This window comes from Elephas maximus, chromosome 13, assembly GCF_024166365.1.
Source record: "Elephas maximus indicus isolate mEleMax1 chromosome 13, mEleMax1 primary haplotype, whole genome shotgun sequence".
Taxonomy (NCBI): Eukaryota; Metazoa; Chordata; class Mammalia; order Proboscidea; family Elephantidae; genus Elephas; species Elephas maximus.
Genome location: NC_064831.1, coordinates 29574895 through 29597659, shown reverse-complemented (window position 1 = coordinate 29597659; position 22765 = coordinate 29574895). Strand labels below are relative to the sequence as shown.

The following is a 22765-nucleotide window of genomic DNA, read 5'->3' as shown; positions in this document are numbered from 1 at the left end:
AAAATTAAACACGTATGCTCAACAAAGTCTTCGCCAAAAGAGTAAAAAGAGAACCTATAGACTGGGGAAAAAAAATTGGCTATGATAAATCCAACAAAGGTCTAATCTCTAAAATCTACCAAAAAAAAATCGAATTAAAAAATGGGTAAAGGATATGAACAGGCACTTCACCAAAGAACACATTCTGGCGGCTAACAGACACATGGGGAAATGCTTGTGATCACTAGCCATTAGGGAAATGCAAATCAAAACCACAATAAGATATCATCTCACCCTGACATTACTGCATGAATAAAAAAGCCAGAAAATAACAAATGTTGGAGAGGCTACAAGGAGACTGGAACTCTTATGCGCTGCTGGTGGGAATGCAAAATAGTACAACTGTTTTGGAAATCAATATGGCACTTCCTTAAAATGCTACAACTAGAAATACCATATGATCCAGCAATCCCACTCCTAGGAATATATCCTAGAGAGATAAGAGCCTTCACACAAATAGACATATGCACACCCATGTTCATTGCAGCATTAGTCACAATATCAAAATGATGGCTACAACCTAAGTGCCCATCAACAGATGAATGGATAAACAATGATACTTATACACAGTGGAATACCATGCAACAGTAAAGAACAATGATGAATCTGCAAAACATCTCACAACATGGATGAACCTAAAAGGCATTATGCTGAGTAAAATAAGTCAATCACAAAAGGACAAATATTGTATGAGACCACTACTATAAAAACTCAAGAAAAGGTTTACACACAAAAAGAAATAATCTTTGATAGTTATGAGGGAGGGTAGTAGTGGAGAGGAAAAACACTAAATAGACAAGAAAAGTGTTAATTTTGGTTAAAGGTAAGACAGTACATAATACTGGGAAAACCAGCACAACTTGACCGAGATGAGGTCATCAAAGCTCTATAGACACATCCAAACTTCCTCAGGGACTGAATTACTGGGCTGAGGGTTGGGGACCACATCTAGGGGCACATCTAGCTCAATTGGCATAATACGGTTTATAAAGAAAATGTTCTACATCCAACTTTGGTGAGTAGCATCTGGGGTCTTAAAAGCTTGTGAGCGGCCATGTAAGATACTTACTTCACTGGTCTCACCTCTTCTGGAGCAAGGGAGAAGAAAACCAAAGACATAAGAGAAAGATTAATCCAGAGGACTAATGGACCACAAGTACCATATCCTCCATCTGACTGAGTCCAGTACAATTTGATGGTTCCCCGCTACCACCGCTGACTGCTCTGACAGGGATCACAACAGAGCGTCCCGGACAGAGCTGGAGAAAAATGTAGAACGAAATTCTAACTCACACACACACACACACACAAAATCAGACTTACTGGTCTGACAGAGACTGGAGAAATCCCGAGAATATGGCCCTTGGACACCATTTTAACTCAGTACTGAAGTCACTCCTGAGGTTCATCCTTCAGCCAAAGATTAGACAGGCCCATAAAACAAAATGAGACTAAATGAACACATCAGCCCAGGGCCAAGAATGAGGTTGGAGGAAGGGACAGAAAAGCTGTTACTGAGGAATTCAAGGTGGAGAAGGGGAGAGTGTGGACATGTTGCACGGTTGGCAACCAATGTCCCAAAATAATATGTGTATTAATTATTTAATGAGAAACCAATTTGGTTTGTAAACCATCTAAAGTACAATAAAAAAGAAAGAAAGAAAAAAAAATCAACAAACCACTGGCCAAATTTACAAAAGAAAAGAAGATGAAAATAACCCAAATAAGAAATGAGATGGATGACATTAAAACAGAACCAACTGAAATAAAAAGGATCATAACAAAATTTTATGAAAAAATTATACTCAACAAATTTGAAAACCTAGAAGAAATGGACAAATTTCTAAAAACACACTACCACCCAAATGGACACAAACCAAACTAGAAAATCTAAACAAACCCATAATAGAAGAAGAAATTGAAGGGATCATTAAAAAAAAAACTCCCAACAAAAAAAAATTCTGGCCCAGACAGCTTCACTGGAGAATTTTAGCAAATATTCAAAGAAGAGTTGACAACAATACTATTCAAACTTCCAGAATTTAGAAAAGGAAGGAATACTACTTAATTCAGTCTGTGAAGCCAGCATAACCCTGATATCAAGACCAGGCAAAGACATCACTAAACACACACACACACACACACACATATATATATTTCCCTCATGAATATAGACACAAAAGCTGTCAACAAAGTTCTAGCCAATAGAATTCAAGAGCATATGAAAAAATAATACATCATGCCAAGTGGGATTCATACCAGGTATGCGAGGTTGGTTCAACATTAGAAAATCAAGCAACATAATCCAGCACATAAGTAAAAGAATCACGAGATCGTCTCAATTGACGCAGAAAAGGCTTTTGACAAAGTTGAATACCCATTTTTGATAAACATTCTCAGCAAAAGAGGAATAGAAGGGAAATCCCTCAACATAATTAAGGGCATATAAACAAAATCAACAGCTGACATTATTCTTAACGGAGAGAGACTGAAAGCACAATGGGAACCAGACAAGAATGCCCTTTGTCACCACTCTTATTCAAGATTGTACTGGAAATCTTAGCTAGAAAAGTAAGGCAAGAATGGAAAATGAAAGGCATTAGAGTAGGTAAGGAAGAAGTAAAACTATCCTTATTTGCAGATGTATGATCCTATACATGGAAAATCCCAGAGACTCCACAAGAAAGCTACTGTAACTAATAGGAGAATTCAACAAAGTGGCCGGCTGTCTGGGAGCCATACTCTCAGGGTTTCTCTAGTCTCTGTCAGGTCAGCAAGTCCGGTCTTTCTTTCTGAGTTAGAATTTTGTTCTACATTTTTCTCTAGCTCTGTCTGGGACTGTCTATTGCGATCCCCGTCAGAGCAGTCAGTGATGGTAGGCAGGCACAATCTGGTTGTGCTGGACTCAGTCTGGTGAAGGCCGTGGTAGACATGGCCCATTAGTCGTTTTGACTAATCTTCCTCTTGTGTCTTTAGTTTTCTTCATTATTCCTTGCCCCCAAAGGCATGAGACAGTAGGGTATTTTAGATGACCGCTCACAGGCTTTTAAGACTCCAGATGCTACTCCAAAAGCAGAATGCAGAACATTTTCTTTACAGACTGTCATCCTCTGGGGTCATTTCTATCACCAAGGCCATATTTTCCAACTACTGATCCTTCTTTATTTCCAATTTACGTATTCCAATCATCAGCAATTATCAATGTGTCTTGATTGCATGTCTGATCAATTTCAGACTGCAGAAGTTGGTAAAAATCTTCAATTTCTTCGTCTCTGGCATTAGTGGTTTATGTGTAAATTTGAATAATAGTCATATTAACTGGTCTTCCTTGTAGGTGTATGAATATTATCCTATCACTGACAGTATTGTACTTCTGAATAGATCTTGAAAAATGTTCTTTTTGACAATGAATGTGATGCCACTCCTCTTGAATTTGTCGTTACCGGCATAGTAGACCATATGATTATCCAATTCACAATGGCGAATACCAGTCCATGTCAGCTCACTAAAGCCTAGGAGATCAATTTTTATGCATTTCATTTCTGATGACTTACAGTTTTTCTAGATTCATACTTTATACATTACACATTATGATTATTAATGGATGTTTGTAGCTGTTTCTTCTCATTTTGAGTCATGCCACCTCAGCAAATGAGGGTCCCAAATGCTTGACTCCATCCCTGTCATTAAATTCGACTCTACTTTGAGGAGGCAGCTCTTCTGCAGTTGTCTTTTAGTGCCTTCCAACCTGAGGGGCTCATCTTTGGAACTATATCAGCTAATGTTCCACTGCTATTCATAAAGTTTTCACTGGTCAATTTTGTTAGAAGTAGATTACCAAGTCCTTTTTCCTAGTCTCTCTTAGTCTGTAAGCTCTGCTGAAACCTGTTCACCATGGATGACCCTGCTTGTATTTGAAATACTGGTGGCATAGCTTCTAGCATTACAGCAACATACAAGCTACCAAAGTGTGACAAATAAGTGGTGGAACCCAGACCAACAGACCTACATAAATGGAAAAACATGCCGCACTCAAGGATAAAAAAAAATAGGAAGACTTAAAATTGTGAAAATGTTAATACTACTCAAAGTGATCTACCAATACAATGCAATCCTGGTCCAAATTCCAACAACATTTTTTAATGAAATAGTAAAACTAATCGCCAACTTTATATGGAAAAGAAAGAGGCCCTGAAAAGCAAAGCAGTATTGGAGAAGAAGAACACAGTAGGAGGTCTCATACTTCCCGATCCCAGAACCTACTGTACAGCCATGGTAGTCAAAACAGCCTGATGCTGGCACAATGACAGACACATAGACCAATGGAACATAATTGAGAACTCAAAAGTAAATCCATCCACCTAGGGACAGCTGATCTTTGACAAAGAGTCAAAGTTCATTAAACAAGGAAAAGAAAGTCTTTAACGAATTGTGCTGGCAAATATGGATATCCATTTGCAGAAAAATGAAACAAGATCCATACCTCACACCTTACACAAAAACTGAAAATGGATCAAATATCTAAATGTAAAACCAAAAATTATAAAGACCATGGAAGAAAAAATAGGGACGATGCTAGGGGCCCTAATATATGGCAAAAATAGAATGCCAAAAGTAACCAAAAACACACAAACAGCAGAAGACAAACTAGATAACTGGATCTCCTAAAGATTAAAAACTTATGCTCATCAAAAGACCTCATCAAAAGTCTTCACCAAAAGAGTAAAAAGAAAACCCATAGATTGGGAAAAAAATTTGGCTATGACCTATCTGACAAGGGTCTATCTCCAAAATTTATAGAAAACTTCAAAATCTCAACAACAAAAAGACAAACAACCCAATTAAAAAATTGGCGAAGTACATGAACAGGCAATTCACCAAGGAAGACATTCGGGTGGTTAAAAAAGACATGAAGAGATGCTCTCGATCATCAGCCACTTGTTGTTGTTAGGTGCTGTCGAGTCAGTTTCGACTCAAAGCCACCTCATGCACAAGAGAACAAAACAATGCCTAGTCCTGCGCCATCCTCACAATTGTTGCTGTGTTTGAACCTATTGTTGCAGCCACTGTGTCAATCCATTTCATTGAAGGTCTTCCTCTTTTTCACTGAGCCTGTACTTTACCAAGCATGATGTTCTTCTCCAGGGACTGATCCCTCCTGATAACATGTCCACACTATGTGAGACGTACTTAGCCAGTAGAGAGATGCAAATCAAAACTACGTTGAGATATCATCTCACCCCAGCAATAATGCACTAATCAAAAAAACAGAAAACGACAAATGCTGGTAAGGTTGTGAGGAGATTGGAACTCTTATGCACTGCTGGTGGGAATGTAAAACGGTACAACCACTATGGAAACAGTATGGTGCTTCCTTAGAAAGCTAGATCTAGAAATACCATGTGGTCCAGCAATCCCAATCCTAGGTACATATCCTAGAGAAATAAAAGCCACGACAAGAATAGACATAGGCACTCCCATATTCATTGTAGCATTGTTAACAATAGCAAAAACATGCAAACAACCTAAAAAAAAAAAAAAGAAAACTAAGTGTCCATCAATGGATGAATCAATAAACAAACTATGGTACACACACACAATGGCATACTACGCAATGATAAAGAATAATGATGAATCTGCAAAATCTCTCACAAGATGGATGAGTCTGGAAGATATTATACTGAGTGACATAAGTCAATCACAAAAGGACAAATATTATATGAGACCACTATTATCAACATTCAAGAAAATGTTTATACACAGAAAGAAACATTTTTTGATGGTCACCAGACATGGAAGGAGGAGGGAGGAAAAATCACTAACTGGAGAGTAGACACACGTTAACTTCTGTGAAGGGAAAGGCAGCACACAATATGGGGTAAGTCAGCATAATAGGACGAAGGCAAGGGAAGACACTGAGATGTACGCAAGAATAAAAGACAATGATGGTAAATACTATCACATACATAATCCTGCAACAGCAGTAATAACAAACAAGAATTTATGAGAGGATACACAGGTAGATATGTATGCTGAGTAGGTGTGGGAGGTTGTACAGGAGTACCAATGTGCATGTATAGGTTTTTCTGTGGATATTTCTACAAACATATTTGTATGTGTTGCATGTATATTCATATATATAATACAGTACACAAGGGGCATAGTCATGGAAACATCCTAGACATAGCCATACATATCACAGGACTGAGTTACTGGGCTTGAAGGCTAAGGGCCATAGTCTTGGGGGACATTTAGGTCAATTGACATAACATAGTTCATAAAGACAATATTCTACATCCTACTTTGGTGTGTAGTGTCTGGAGTCTTATAAGCAGCTATCTAATATACAATTATTGGTCTTTTTTTCATCTGGAGCAAAGGAGAGTGAAGAAAACCAAAGACTCAAGGAAATAATTAGTCCAAAGGACTAATGAACCACAAATACCACAGCTTCCACTAGCCTCAGACCAGAAGAACTAGATGGTGCCTGGCTACTGCTTTGACCAGGATCACAAGAGGAGGGCCCAGTCAGAGAGGGAAAAAAATGTAGAACAAAATTCAAATTCATAAAAAAGACCAGATTTACTGGTCTGAGAAAGACTGGAGGAACCCCAAGACTACGGCCCTTAGGCCCTCTTCTAGCTTCTACTTGAAGCCATTCCTGGAGATCACCTTTCAGCCAAATAATAGGCAGGCCTATAAAATAAACAATAATACCTGTGAGGAAAGTGCTCTTTAGAGCAATCATCTATATGAGACCGAAAGGGCAGGAAGGGATAGGAAAGCTGTACGAATAGAAATACGGAACTCAGGGTGGTACTGGGGAGAGTGCTGACACATTGCAGGTGCTGTAACCAATGTAAGGGAACAATTTGTGTATAGACTGTAGAATGGGAAGCTAATTAACTCCACCTAAAATACAATAAAAAAGAAATTGTTTTCAGACATTGCCAAATATTTCCTGGAAGCGAAATCCCTACCCCACCACTCCCTCCTGTCATGAGAACCACTAATTTAAACCAAAGCAGAATCAGACGGAGTCTCTGGGTGGTGCGAGTGGTTAACACTATGGGTTGTTAACTGAAGGGCAGGAAGTTCGAGTACACCCACAAGTCCTAGGGAGAAAAGCCTGGTGATCTACTACTTTGAAAATCCTATGAAGCGTGGTTCCACTTTGACACATACAGAGTTGCCTTGAGTAGGAATCACCCTGACAGTAACTGGTTTTTTATTTCCTTCAAAGGGATAAGAAAGGAGGGATGTGGCAGCAAGGACAAGCAGGGGCGACTCACACTGTAGGACCGCCTGTGCCTTTGTCTCCACTGCACCAGCACTACCTGTGCGATGACCAGGGCGCAGAAGAAGATCAAGATCATCTCCGCGTGCATGGACTCGTGGTCCCAATGTAACTTGTACATCCTCTCCTGCTGAAGGCTGGAACCGGCAAATGAAGCCATCTGAAAAAGCCCTCAACCCTTGCATATTTAGTAAAAAATATAGATATAACAGGCTGGACTTACAGGAGGCAATCAGAAGTTTCAAAGACAGGGGTTGTTAAGCTGTGATTACAAAGTTTTCATAATTGTGTTTTGGTTCCTCCCATGCTCCAGGGTTGGGGAAGTAGCAGATGAGAGGAGGAGCCTGATTCTACCAGCAAAATCAATTCCTCCCAGCCGTTTGCTTTCTGGTTGGTTTTGGCCTCAGCTTTGACTTTTCAAGCTAAGTGCTAAAACCACAAGCATTGATCACTGCTCTAGGAAGACTTGAGTTCCAGTCCTGGATCTGTTACTTAATCACCATGTAAGCTTAGGAAAGTCACTTATCCTCTCTGAGCCTCAGTTTTCTCATTTACAAATTTAAGATAACTATCCCTCTGTATCCTACTGTGTAAAACTGGAATGCATATGTTATTTTATTTGTACCTATATTAGTAAAAATAATAACTATTAGGTTGAATCATATAAAGTTGCCATTTTTGAAAGTAAAAAAAAATAGAATTTGGTAATTTCAAGTAATTTCCAATATTATCAAGTAAAAGGAGACACCGTAGATGGTGCCTCTGCTGAGAGTATATTATCCACAGTGCTATGGAAAGTTCCTGAGCAAGTTGTATAAATTGTTTTCATTATAGGGAGAAAGAATTGGCCCAAATATTATCTTAGATATGCACACACATTCAGATGATGGCTGAAAATTTTCATTTTTGGTTGGACTCTTGGTTTTGCACAATGGTAGAGAAAATCACTAAGACGCTATGTCATCTGGTTTAATTTCCTACAACAGGAGCGGCCTTGAAGAAAGCCTAGAGCAGTGGTTCTCAATCTCGGCTGGAAGTTAGAAATTCCTAGGTAAAACCCTAGAACATTTGAAGATGTATCCTGAAGTACAACGCTGTAAGTGGTAGGATAATATCCATATACATATAAGGAAGACCAGTTAATATGACTATTATTCAAATTTACACACCAACCACTAAGGTCAAAGATGAAGAAGTTGAAGATTTTTACCAACTTCTGTGTCTGAAATCAATCGAACATGCAATACAGGTACACTGATAATTACTGGTGATTGGAATTCAAAAGTTGAAAACAAAGAGGAAGGATAAGTATTTGGAAAATATGGCCTTGGAGATAGAAATGGTGCTGGAGATTGCATGACAGAATTTTGCAAGACCAACGACTCCTTCATTACAAATACCTTTTTTCAACAACATAAACGGCGACTATACACATGGACCTTGCCAGATGGAATACACATGAATCGAGTTGACCACATCTGTGGAAAGAGATGATGAAAAAGCTCAATATCAGCAGTCAGAACAAAGCCAGGGGCCAACTTTGGAATAGACCATCAATTGCTCATATGCAAGTTCAAGTTGAAACTGAAGAAACTCAGAACAAGTCTACAAGGGCCAAAGTATGACCTTGAGTATATCCCGCCTAAATTTAGAGACCATCTCAAGAAAAGATTTGACTTATTGAACACTAATGACCGAAGACCAGATGAGTTGTAGAATGACATCAAGGACATCATCCATGAAGAAAGCAAGAGGTCATTGAAAAGACAGGAAAGAAAGACCAAAATGGACGTCAGAAGAGACTCTGAAACTTGCTCTTGAATGTTGAGTAGCTAAAGCAAAAGGAAGAAATGATGAAGTCAAAGAGCTGAACAGAAGATTTCAAAGGGTGGCTTGAGAAGACAAAGTATTATAATGACATGTGCAAAGGGGTGGAGATAGAAAACCAAAAGGGAAGAACACATTCAGCATTTTTCAAGCTGAAAGAACTGAAGAGAAAATTCAAGCCTTGAGTTGCAATATTGAGGGATTCTAGGTCTTTTATGCAGAAAATATTAAATGATGCAGGAAGCATCAAAAGAAGATGGGAGGAATATGTAGAGTCATTGTACCAAAAAGAATTGGTCAACAATGTTTAACCATTTCAGGAGGTAGCATATGATCGAGAACCGATGGTACTGAAGGAAGAAGTCCAAGCTGCACTGAGGGCATTGGCAAATAAAAAGGCTCCATGAATTGACAGAATACCAACTGAGATGTTTCAACAAATGGATGCAGCTCTGGAAGTGCTCACTTGTCTATGCCAAGAAATTTGGAAGACAGCTACCTGGCCAACTGAATGGAAGAGATCCATATTTATGCCTATTCCCAAGAAAGGTGATTCAACCGAATGTGGAAAATATAGAACAATATCATTAATATCACATTCAAGTAAAATTTTGCTGAAGATCATTCAAAGGCAGTTGCAACACTATATCAACAGGGAACTGCCAGATGTTCAAGCCAGATTCAGAAGAGGAAATGGAACCAGGAATATCACTGCTGATGGATCCTGGCTGAAAGCAGAGAATACCAGAAAGATGTTTATCTGTGTCTTATTGACTATGCAAAGGCATTCAACTATGTGGATCATAACAAATTAGGGATAACATTGCAAAGAATGAGACTTCCAGAACAATTAGTTGTGCTCATGAAGAACCTGTACATAGATCAAGAGGCAGTCATTCCAACAGAACAAGGGGATACTGTGTGGTTTAAAGTCAGGAAAGGTGTGCGTCCGAGTTGTATCCTTTACCCACACTTATTCAATCTGTGTGCTGAGTAAATAATCCGAGAAGCTGGACTATATGAAGAAGGATGGGACATCAGGATTGGAGGAAGACTCATTAAGAACCTGTATTATGCAGATGACACAACCTTGCTTAGTGAAGAGAACTTGAAACACTTACGCTGCAACATAAAACAAATATCCTCACAACTGGACAGATAATCAACATCATGACAAGTAGAGAAAAGATTGAACCTGTCAAGGATTCCATTTTACTTGGATCCAAAATCAACACTCATGGAAGCAGCAGTCTAGAAATCAAAAGACGCATTGCGTTGGGCAAATCTGCTGCAAAAGAAATCTTTAAAGTGTTGAAAAGCAAAGATGTCACCTTGAAGACTAAGGTGTGCCTGACCCAAGCCATGGTGTTCTCAATTGCCTCATATGCATGTGAAATCTGGACAATGAACAAGGAAGACTGAGGAAGAATTAACACCTTTGAATTGTGGTATTAAAAAAAAAAAACCCATTGCTGTGGAGTCAATTCCAATTCATATTGGCAAAGAATATTGAATATATTTATGTACTGCCAAAAGAAGGAAGAAATCTGTCTTGGAAGGAGTATGACCAGAATGCTCCTTAGAAGCAACGATGGTGAGACTATGTCTCACATACTTTGGACACACTATCAGGAGGCATCAGTCCCTGGAGACGGACATCATGCTTGGTAAAGGAGAAGGTCAGCGAAAAAGAGGAAGATCCTCAATGAGTTGGACTGACATAGTAACTGCAACAATGGGCTTAAGCATAACAACGATTGCGAGGAGGGCACTGGACCAGGCAGTGTTTCGTTCTGTTGTGCATATGGTTGCTATGAGTCGGAATCAACTCGATGGCACCAAACAACATCAAGTAAAACTCAAAAAACCAAACCCATTGCTATCGAGTCGATTCCAACTCATAGCAACCCTATAGGACAGAGTAGAACTGGCCCATAGGGTTTCCAGGGTTGTAATCTTTACAGAAACTGACTGCCACATTGTTCTCCCTTGGAGAGGTTGGTGGGTTCAAACAGCCAACCTTATGGTTAGCAGCTGAGCACTTAACCACTGCACCGTGGAATTACTGGGTACCAAAACCAAAAACCAAATCCATTGCCGTTGAGTCAATTCCAACTTATGGCGACCCTATAGGACAGAGCAGAACTGCCCCATAGAGTTTCCAAGGAGCACCTGGTAGATTCGAACTGCTGACTTTTCGGTTAGCAGCCATAGCACTTAACCACTACCCCACGAGGGTTTCTAGCTTTTAAAAATCCCAATACCCGAGCTGTACCCCAGATCAATTAAATCACAACTTTTGGGGATGGGATGCTGCATCAGTTAATTTTTAAAGCTTCTATGACTGCAGTGGGTTACATAATTCTAAGGTACAGTAAGATTGAGAACTGCTGGCCTAGAGGAGGAAAGAGAGGCCTAAGGTGAAAATTAGGGAAAAGGGGAAAAATCATTAATTAGTCCCATTAATAACCTAATAAATATGAGCACCATCTTTCCATCAAACATGCAATCAGGATGCATTGATAATTACTGGTGATTGGAATATGAAAGTTGGAAACAATGTAGAAGGATAGGTAGTTGGAAAATATGTCCTTGGTGATAGGAACTATGCTGGAGATCCAATTATAGAATTTTGGAAGACCAACAACTTCTTCATTGTGAATACCTTCTTTCACTAACATAAACAGTGACTATACACACGGACCTCACCAGATGGAACACACAGGAATGAAATTGACTACATCTGTGAAAAGAGATGACGGAAAACCTCAATATCATTAGACAGAACAAGGCCAGGGGCTGACTGCGGAACAGACCATCAATTGCTCATATACAAGTTCAAGCTGAAACTGAAGAAAATCAGAGCAAATGCACGAGCCAAAATATGACCTTGAGTATATGCCACCTGAATTTAGAGACCATCTCAAGAACAGATTTGACATATTGAACATTAGTGACCGAAGACTAGACAAGTTGTGGAATGACATCAAGGACATCATCCATGAAGAAAGCAAGAGGTCATTGAAAAGACAGGAAAGAAAGAAAAGACCAAAATGGGTGCCAGAGGAGGCTCTGAAACTTGCTCACGAATGTCGAGCAGCTAAAGCAAAAGGAAGAAATGATGAAGTAAAAGCACTGAACAGAAGATTTCAAAGGGAGGCTTGAAAATACAAAGTAAAGTATTATAATGACATGTGCAAAGAGCTGCAGATAGAAAACCGAAAGGGAAGAGCACGCTTGGTGTTTCTCAAGCTGAAAGAACTGAAGAAAAAATTCAAGCCTCGAGTTGCAATAGTGAAGGATTTTATGGTGAAAATATTAAATGATGCAGGAAGCATCAAAAGAAGATGGAAGGTATACACAGAGTCATTTTACCGAAAAGAGTTAGTCGATGTTCAATGATTTCAAGAGGTAGCATATGATCAGGAACCAATGGCACTGAAGGAAGAATTCCAAGCTGCTCTGAAAGCATTGGTGAAAAACAAGGCTCCAGAAATTGATGGAGTATCAGTTGAGATGTTTCAACAAACAGATGCAGCGCTGGAGGTGCTCACTCGTCTATGCCAAGAAATACGGAAGACAGCTTCCCAGCCAACTGGCTGGAAGAGATCCATATTTATGCCTATTCCCAAGAAAGGTGATCCAACCGAATGTGGAAATTATAGAATAATATCATTAATATCACACGCAAGCAAAATTTTGCTGAAGATCATTCAAAAGCGGCTGCAGCAGTATATCAACAGGGAACTGCCAGAAGTTCAGGGTGGTTTCAGAAGAGGAGGTGGAAGCAGGGATATCATTGCTGATGTCAGATGGAGCCTGGCTGAAAGCAGAGAATACCAGAACGATGTTTACCTGAGTTTTATTGACTATGCAAAGGCATTCGACTGTGTGGGTCATAACAAATTATGGATAACATTGCAAAGAATGGGAATTCCAGAATACTTAATTGTGCTCATGAGGAGCCTTTACATAGATTAAGAGGCAGTTATTCGGACAGAACAAGGGCTCACTGATTGGTTTAAAGTTAGGAAAGGTATGCGTCAGGGTTGTATACTTTCACCATACCTATTCAATCTGTATGCTGAGCTCATAATCTGAGAAGCTGGACCATATGAAGAACGGGGCATCAGGATTGGAGGAAGACTTATTAACAACCTGCATTATGCAGATGACACAACCTTGCTTGCTGAAAGTGAGAAGGACTTTAATCACTTGAAGATCAAAAACCACAGCCTTCAGTATGGATTACACCTGAACATAAAGAAAACAAAAATCCTCACAACTGGATCAATAAGCAACATCATGATTCATGATAAATGGAGACAAGATTGAAGTTGTCAAGGATTTCATTTTACTTGGATCCACAACCAACAGCCATGGAAGCAGCAGTCAAGAAATCAAATGATGCATTGCACTGGGTAAATCTGCTGCAAAGGACCTCTTCAAAGTATTGAAAAGCAAAGATGTCACCTTGAAGACTAAGGTGTGCCTGACCCAAGCTATGGTATTTTCAATTGCATCGTATGCACGTGAAAGCTGGACAATGAATAAGGAAGACCAAAGAAGAATTGACGGCTTTGAATTGTGGTGTTGGCAAGGAATATTGAATACACCATGGACTGCCAAAAGAAGGAATAAATCTGTCTTGGAAGAAGTACAACCAGAATGTTTCTTAGAAGTAAGGATGGCGAGACTGTGTCCTACATACTTTGGACATGTTGTCAGGAGGGATCAGTCCCTGGAGAAGGACATCATGCTTGGCAGAGTACAGGGCCAGCGGAAAAGAGGAAGACCCTCAATAAGGTGGATTGACACAGTGGCTGCAGCAATGAGCTCAAGCATAACAATGACTGTAAGGATGGCGCAGGACCAGGCAGTGTTTCGTTCTGTTGTGCATAGGGTCGCTATGAGTCGGAACCGACTTGATGGCACCTAACAACAACAACCATTTTTCAGCCCCGGTGGAGCACCACCAGTCAGTACCATATCTTGAAGTTAGGTTTCCACTTACGATTGGTGACAGTGTGACCTCTTAGAGGCTTTTGTTGGCTCTATGTTTTGAGTTCTCTTCCTTTACCAGCATTTCTACAGCTACTCTAAGCCCCAGAGACATACCAAGTGCCTCATCAGAAAGTGCCCCATCCAAATCCAGGGGTGCCCCCTGCTGGAGAAGGTGTAGAAATGAGCCCACGGAGCCTAGTAAACCATTCCTGCTTGACTTGAACTTCTCTGAGATAGACTCTCAGAATGTTAAGACTGGAAGAGACCAGAGGTACTGAAATCCCTTCATTTTTCAAATGGAGAAGCTAAAGCCCGGATCAGGTAAGTCACCTGAATAAAATTACATGACATTAGTCTTTGTGCTGGATGGTGAGTGCAGGAGACAAGAATGGTTTGTAGAAGCTCATAAAAAATAACAACAAAAAAAAGAAAAACACATTCATCTCTCTTAATACGTGGGAAGTGAAGAAAAATGAGAAGGTTACAAGAACTTAGTTATGGCTTTTACAGCTTCAAATCCAAAAGCACTACTTAATATTCTATGTCATTAATAAGCTTTCAACTTAGACAATGCAGATAGAAGAATAAATTTATCATCAACCTAAAGTAGTACTTACATTATCTATAAGACAAAATATGCTTTATAACACTGTTGTGTATATATCATGAAAAAGTATCTCAAATAGGTTAACCTATGTGGAAGTACTTTGGAAAGTATAAACTGGTAGACAAATGTAATAAGTACTCCCTATCTTAAGCAGGAATACACTTACAACAGTTTCCTGTAACACAATAAAGGAGGAACTTTTCATTTTTATTTCATTTCATGTGGTACCCACAGGGCCCAGTGACCCCACAGTAGGGACTACACCCCAGGGGAAACATCAGATAAAGAAAACCAGGTGTACCACATGCCTGAAGTAAACACTAGCTTGATACTGCCATATTATGAAGGATGTTTAAATGCAACTTTGTGGGCTAGCATGGAGCACACTAGAGAAAACATAAAAATCCGTTTGATTTTGGTATAGAGCATTTTTGTGCACACTGCCCCATGTTGCTGTCCTAACCCACCTTCTGTAGGTGGGAAACTTACAACTAAAGCGATTTCATCCCATCTCTCAAACTGTTAAGATGGAAATCTAATTTTTAGGTTCAAGAGCTATAAAGAATATTAATCACTTACTTCTGCTCATCATCCAAAGAAAACTTGGTGCAGGACATCTGAAAAACATAAAAGGTGTCCTTATCAAAATGTCCTTGTTTTCTTACCTTGTGTTTAAAGCATTGTATGTGAAATCCAAACCATGAAAAATAGTGATGTTCCCTACTAAAAAAAAAAAAAAACACCAACCAAACTTGTTGTCAAGTCGATGAACCTATGGGACACAGCAGAACTGCCCCATAGGATTTTCAAGGCTGGATGGAGCCCTGGTGATGCAGTGCTTAAGTGTTCAACTGCTCACCACAAGGTCTTCAGTTCAAATCCACCGGCTGCTCCTTGGAAACCCTATCGGGCAGTTCTACTCTGTCATATAGAGTCGCTATAAGTTGGAATCGAATTGAGGTCAGCGGGTTTGCTTTGGTTTTAATCTTTATGGAAGCAGACTGCCACATCTTTCTCCCACAGAGCAGGGGTGGGTTTGAACCACCAACTTTTCAGTTAGCACCGAGCACTTAATCACTACGCCACCAAGGCTGTAATAATTTAGTAAGAAAGTCCTAATAAAATGTTTGCTTACAGAACTAAAAAAAACAGTATTCACGTCACTATTAATAAATATTTGATTCTAGCTCCTAGGTCAGAGAACCAAATAAGGACCGATTCCTACAGCTCTGTTTTGGTAGTTCAGTTAAGGTTGTATAAGGTGGCCTCCTAATAAGCACTCTTGCTTCTGGAATATGACGTGGGGATCTCAGCACCCCTACAAGAGCGTGTTTTGCTGGTGTCGTAAATGATTCCAATGAGCAAATATCACCACCCAGTTCAAGGTTTGAGGTCCCTGGGTAGTGCAAACCGTTAACATGCTTGGTTGCTAACCAAAAGGCTGGACGTTCGAGTCCACCCAGAGATGGCTCAGAAGTAAGGCCTGGATAAGATAGAGGTCCCCAGGCTGCAAAAAATTTCACTGCCTAAAGCAGCTTGCTAGGCATACTCCGTAACTTTACATTAAAAAGCTCGTTCCCCTCTCTTTAACTGCTGCCCAAAACTAGAGAAACTTGGAAACGGATTCAGGTGCCATGCTGACATTCAGGAAAACCATTTAGCTCAGTAAATACCTCACACATAGTAACTTCCCTGTCTCTGGGTGGAGTTTAGCTGCCATTTTCTAAGCATGTGATGCATGAAGTTACATGTAAACCCCATTGTGCCTATGTAGTATGATTAAGGATGTTGCTCATGTAACTTCTATGAACTTCCTACTTGTAAACCCTTAAAAGTAACCTTCCTCCTCACCCATGCTGAGCAGTCTTGATGGCAGCAGCCCTGTTTCCTTTCCTTGCACAACGAAATAAAGGCACCTTTTTACTCTCCCATCTCAGTCTCTCATTTATTGGCTGAGATGAGTCATGCCTAGCAGAACCTGGGGTTTCCACCCAGCAACATGGAGACCTACTTCTGAAAAATCAGCCATTGAAAACTTTATGGAGCACAGTTCTGCTCTGACACACATGGGGTTGCCAGGAGTCGAGAGTCTACTAGTAAGCAAGTTTTTTTCTTTTTAGTTCAAGTTTTAGAGAGAGCTAACCAGGGCTGTCCTTGTTTGGGGTGTGTTAGTGTCCTCCCGTTAAGAAGGCATTGTTATTGAGGGTTGAATTTAAAGTATGGCCCAAGGGAAGGGAGGGAGTAACCTGGTAGAGCCCTTGCAGACTGAGCTGAGAGCACAAAGCCCATCCCCAGGACAGATTTTGTATGACCTACTGAGTCTGTCCATGTGCTGCCTTCACCTGATTACTGTTATTCCACCAAATTTGGTCATTTGAAGCCTTTAAAGACAGTCATTGGAAGGACATAATCTTATAACATTCACAGAGAGCATACATAGATTAATCCTTGGTCTAGTAGTATTAAAAAATATTGTTTGAAAGCTAAAGTCCCCAGTGATGGCAAAAAAGAGATAGCAAAGAAAACATTTGTTATGCAAACCTGATATTAACCAGATTTCCTCTCTATGTTTTCCCCCAATGGTGTAAGCAGTTCTGACAGATAAAAGAAACAAATGCCACCCTAGTTCGTCCAGGATTTCTTGAAGTCGAGGTAAACAGGCTCCATAATAAAATCTATGTTTTTGTCAGAGGCTTAAGGGATTCCCCACAAGAGAGAACAAGGCTCCCAGTGATACAGCTAAGTAGGTGTTTGGGCAATATTTGCACATTGCCAGGTCTTGCTGGACAATGTAAGAAAAGGGAAGGTGGGTAGGGCAGCTGGTGATGGTGGCAGCTTCTCTATGACTCTACCTGCTCACCAGGGGGTGATCCCACCAGGTAATGTTCCCAAGAGGGAGTACAGTAATCTCACCAGGTGGTGATTTCATCAGGTAATAGTCCCACCAGGGAATACAGCAATCTCACCAGGAGGTGGTCCCACCAGGTGGTGGTCACGCCAGGGAGTAATCTCACCAGGGATGATCTCACCAGGCGATGGTCCCACCAGGTAGTAATCTCATCAGAGGGTAATCCCACCAGGTGATAGTCCTACCAGGTGGTCCCTGATACTCAAATAGAGGTCACAGCAACTGGGCTCAAGTGCTGAGTTCCAGGATCAAAGCCTAGTGACAACCTTCTCTCTGCTGACTTCTGCTTTGGAGGAAAAAACATTAGATGGGTTTGTGGTCCCAAGCCAGGCCAACACCCAGCACCACCCAGGACAAAACCCTGAGCTGATGGTTCTTCAGGTGACCTTGGGCATATCATTAACCTGTATTTTCCTTACTGAAAAATAGAAATTGATATAATAGTTGTTATTTTCTACTTCACTGGAATATTGTGAGTACAAATAGGACACGATAATGAGTTTTGTAGAAAGGTGCTGTTACGGATTGAATTGTGTTCCCCCAAAATATCTGTCAGCTTGGCTAGGTCATGATTCCCTTGTATGATTGTCTACTATTTTATCTTCTGATGTGATTTCCCTAAATGTTGTCAATCTTATCACCGTGGTGTAATAAGATGGATTAGCGGCAGTTATATTGATTGATGAGGTCTACAAAATGAGATTAGTGTCTTAAGCCAATCTCTTTTGAGATATAAAAGAGAGAAGCAAGCAGAGAGACAGGGGGACCTCATACCACCAAGAAAGCAGTGCTAGGAGCAGAGCACATCCTTTGGACCTGAGGTTCCTGTGCCGAGATATTCCCAGACCAAGGGAAGACTGATGCGTCACAAGGACCTTCCTTCAGAGCCGACAGAGAGAGAAAGCCTTCCCCTGGAGCTGGTGCCCTGAATGAATTAGCCTAGTGGACTGTGAGAGAATAAACTTCTCTTTTTTAAAGCCATCCATCTACTTGTGGTATTTCTGATATAGCAGCACTAGATGACTAAGGCAGGTGCTTACTCCAAGGGCCAATTACCTGAATAAAAGTTCTAACCTATAGAACACCCTGGGACCTTTCCTTTCTGTGATTTGAGATCTTCAGGTTTATAATGCTTTATATTAAAATAAGGAAATGGGTATTTAGTTATGTTGAGAGAGAAGTTCCATTTGATTTTTATTAGAAATATAGCCCTGGGCATAATTATCTCCAACCATCTACCAGATTCTATCACATTTAATACAGTGTAATAAATTATTCTACCGAAGACCAGGAAAGCATATGGGGGTGAAAATTGTAGCCTCCCCCCCAAATTCTGTCAAATATAAGTAAGAACTTCTTTAGATCAAGTGACATTGAAAAGTGAATTACAATGGTGATGATGATGATGGTAATCTTTTCTAGTAATAGTTCTCTACGGTACAACATTTTTTCTTAGGGTGGGTCTATCTTTTAAGAATCTTTTTTGATATATTGATTTTCAAGCCCTTTCACGATCATAAGAGGATTTATTTTAGAAATTAAAAGTTCATCTGGAAGGACAAACGTATAAGGATAGCCAGGAAAATTTAGAAGAAGAAAACACTGAGGACGCTAGGCCTACCAGGCACTAACATTCATGAAAAAGCCACAGAAATTCATAGAGAGCAGTACTGGCCCAGGAATAGAAAGACAGATAAGCGAACAGAACACAGAGTCCAGGAACAGACCCAAGTACATACGATAAAAAAGCCATTTCAAATCAGTGGGGGAAAAATGGCTTGTTCCATAAATGGCTCTGGGACAATTGGCTACGTATTTGGAAAAAATAAATAAGTAAAGCTGAACCCATACCTAATTCCCTGCTTCTAAACAAATTCCAGATGGATCAAACATTTAAATGTAAAAAATGAAACCTTAAAAGTGCTAGAAGAAAACACGAGTAAACATTTTTTTATCATCTTGCGGTGGAGAAGGCAGTGGCGGTTCAGTGGTTAGGTTTTCACCTTCCATGCAGGACACCTGGATGGATTCCCAGTCAATGCACCTCACGAGCAGGCACCTCCATCTGTCAGTGAAGGCTTGGGTGTTGCTATGATGCTGAATAGGTTTCAGTGGAACCCCCAGACTAAGACAGAGTAGGAAGAAAAGCCTGGCAATTGACCTCTGAAAATGAGCCAATGAAAATGAAATGAGAAGCATTTCATTCTTTTGTGCATGGGGTTGCTGTGAGTAGTGGGCTGACTACATGGCAGATGAGGACAACAGCAACATCCTTGTAAATATGATCCTGCTTGGAAATGGGGTTTTTGTTATGTTAACTAGACCACTTCTCAGTTAATTAGGTCTCTTTTTCTTACCACTTCTGAATTATACAAACAGCAGCCTGGACACAGAGACACACAGGGGAGAGAAGAGGAAGACAGGTGATGATCGAGACGGATCTACAAGGATTGCTGGCAGCTACTAGAAGCTGAAATAGACGAGGAAGAAACTTCTCCCAAAGTCACATCCGAATTCGGAGTTCTCACCTCCTGAACTGTGAGAACATTAATTTCTACTCTCTAAAGCCACCACTTGCGGTGTTTGTGCTACAGGAGCCATAGGAAACTAAGACATCTGATTGAAATTCGAGTGGCTGCGTGGTCCTTCATGTGGCTCACCAGGCTCAGCCTCCCTTCTCAGCCTCCTTATTCTCCACACCCTGCACACCTTCTGCCTTAGCCAAGCCGAGCTTTTCCTCCACACCAACCTCTGTTTGCAGAGCTTATCCTTCCCTTTCAGGTTGCCTCATTTCTGCACACCCTTGGACCCCACTTCCTCCAGGAAGCCCTTTAGGTTAGGCCCCTCCCAGTACACCTATTGCCACCCAAGCACTTCCATTAGGGTGCAATCGGACCGCACCGAAGTTGATTTATTCTCTTATCTGAGTCTGCAGGGGGCAGGCCTGGGTCCTTGCCTCACACTGAATCCCCCCTGCACGCTCAGCCAATATATTTGACTCTTCACCTGAACTGACCACCGTAGCTCTTAACCACTATGCCACCAAGGTTTCCAAACCAATTTTAGGGACACTAATATCTTTTCAGAAGCCCCGGTGGTGTAGTGGTTAAGAGCTCGGCTGCTAACCAAAAGGTTGGCAGTTGAAATCCACCTTGGAAACCCTATGGGGCAGTTCTACTCTGTCCTGTAGGGTTGCTACGAGTCGGAACCAACTCGACGGCACCTAACAATAACAACAGCAACATCTTCTCATAGGTTTGCCATGAGTTGGAATGAACTTGACAGCAACTAGCTTTTTTTTTTTTTTTTTGATCTCTTCTTGGAGAGAGTGGTAGTTCAGTGCTATAACTCTCACCTTCACCTTCCACGTGGGAGACCCAGGTTCTGTTCTCAGCCAAAGTATCTCATGCGCAGCCACCACCTGTCCGTCAGTGGAGGCTTTCGGTTTGCTATGATGCTGAATAGGTTTCAGCAGAGCTTCCAGAATACGGTGAACTAGGAAGAAAGGCCTGACAATCTACTTGTGGAAATCAGCCAGTGAAAACCCTATGGATCTCAGCAGCCCAATCATGTCGTGCATGGGGTTCCCATGAGTTGGCCAGACTGCAGCTAACGACAGTAATAAACTCTTCCTGCTCTTTATCAGTTATTTTTGTCGTTGTTTTACTTTCCTTCAAGGATGTAACCTCCCTGAGAGAAGGCCCATCTCTGACTGTGTTCCCCCACAATGTGTAACAGCTCCTGGTACCTGGTCATGGCCTAAGAATCGTCCTATGGCTGAAAAATAACTTGCTATGGTTTGAAATCACCACCAGCAGGAGAAAGAAAGCTCTAGACCAGTGGTTCTCAAAGCTGGAGCGTCAGCATCTTCTGGGAACTTGTTAGACATACAAATTCTCAGGCCCCATTCCTGAGGCAGAGTCCGAAATCCTGGGGGCAGAGCCCGGGAGTTTTAACACGCCGTCCAGGTGATTCTGACCCACACTCACATTTGAGAACCAAGGCAGTCAAGCCAAAGCCCTGAACTACAGCCAACCTTCTTCAACTGCCCTCCTCCCATGCCCACAGCTTCTACCCTGGGCCCTGCAGGCTTCTGCCAGGAGGGAGGAAGGGAGAGGCAGGGAGTGTGGAAGGCAGGGAATGGATGGGGCGAGCATGACAAGGTCCCCATCTTGGGGAAAGAGAGAGAATGAGCAGGATAAGGCTCATTTTGGAAGAAAGGAGTGACGGAGAGGAGAAAAGGGTGGCGAGGGCTGGCAACGAGCCAGGTAAGGCTCTCCCTGGGGCAGGGTGGGGCGAGGTGTGATGGGGCGAATCCGCAGCATCTTTCAGAAGGCCATCCGCCCCCCTCTAGCCCTGGCCGGTTCCCGCGGGTCTTGGAGCCCTGTCCGTGCGCCCCACCCGGCCCTAGTCTGAGCCTAGGGACCCTGGCCCGGCCTTTCCCCCACGTCCCCCGGCCCGATCCCTGCAGGAAGTCCCCCGGCCTGCGCCCCCGCGCCGGGGTACCTGCTCCTATTGCGGGGGCGACTCCAGCGCCGGCACCGCCCCGCTCGCAGCCATGCTGGGCCGCCAGTCGCCGCCCGCTGGTCGGCGCCTCTCCCCGCGCGCAGGCGGGGTGGGGAGGGCGGCGGGCAGGCTGCAGAAGTGGGCGCCCCTCGGTCGCGCTGGCCGCGGGTGGGAGCTGAGTCTGCGGCGGCGGAAGGCCGCTCCGCCCCTCCCTGCCTGTGCGTTGCAGGGAGCCCGTGAGCCTCCCAGCGCGCGGGCCCCTTCGCCCTTCTCTCGCGTCGTGGCCTCCTGCAGAGGAGGGGAGCTCGTTGTCGTCATCACCTTCGCCCTCTTGGGGTCCCAGGACTCTCTGAGAAGTCATTTCAGTTAGCCGTCATCTCTTATAAAATGCCCTGCGCCCTGCCCTGTGCACTTGGCGGGAACCATCGGTTTGTTACCGAAGGCTGGGCTGGAGGAGCGGGTCACAGTTGGTAGAAGATCTGGAGAGGAAATGAGAGCAAGAAATGCAGATGAAAGAAAAATGAGACAAGCAAGGAACAGAGTGACCTTTCCCCCTCAGACCTCTCCCTCAGAAGTA

General features: G+C 42.0%; 1 protein-coding gene across 1 annotated transcript in view; it reads right to left on the bottom strand.

Annotated features, from left to right (window-relative positions):
* RNF175 (ring finger protein 175) overlaps positions 1-22549 on the bottom strand; it is a 62928-nt gene extending 40379 nt beyond the window's left edge. Inside the window, 2 exon segments of the mRNA XM_049852818.1 lie at positions 7332-7473; positions 22131-22549. Coding sequence (XP_049708775.1) covers positions 7332-7473; positions 22131-22549 — 561 coding nt within the window.
* Positions 22550-22765: the final 216 nt, after the last annotated feature.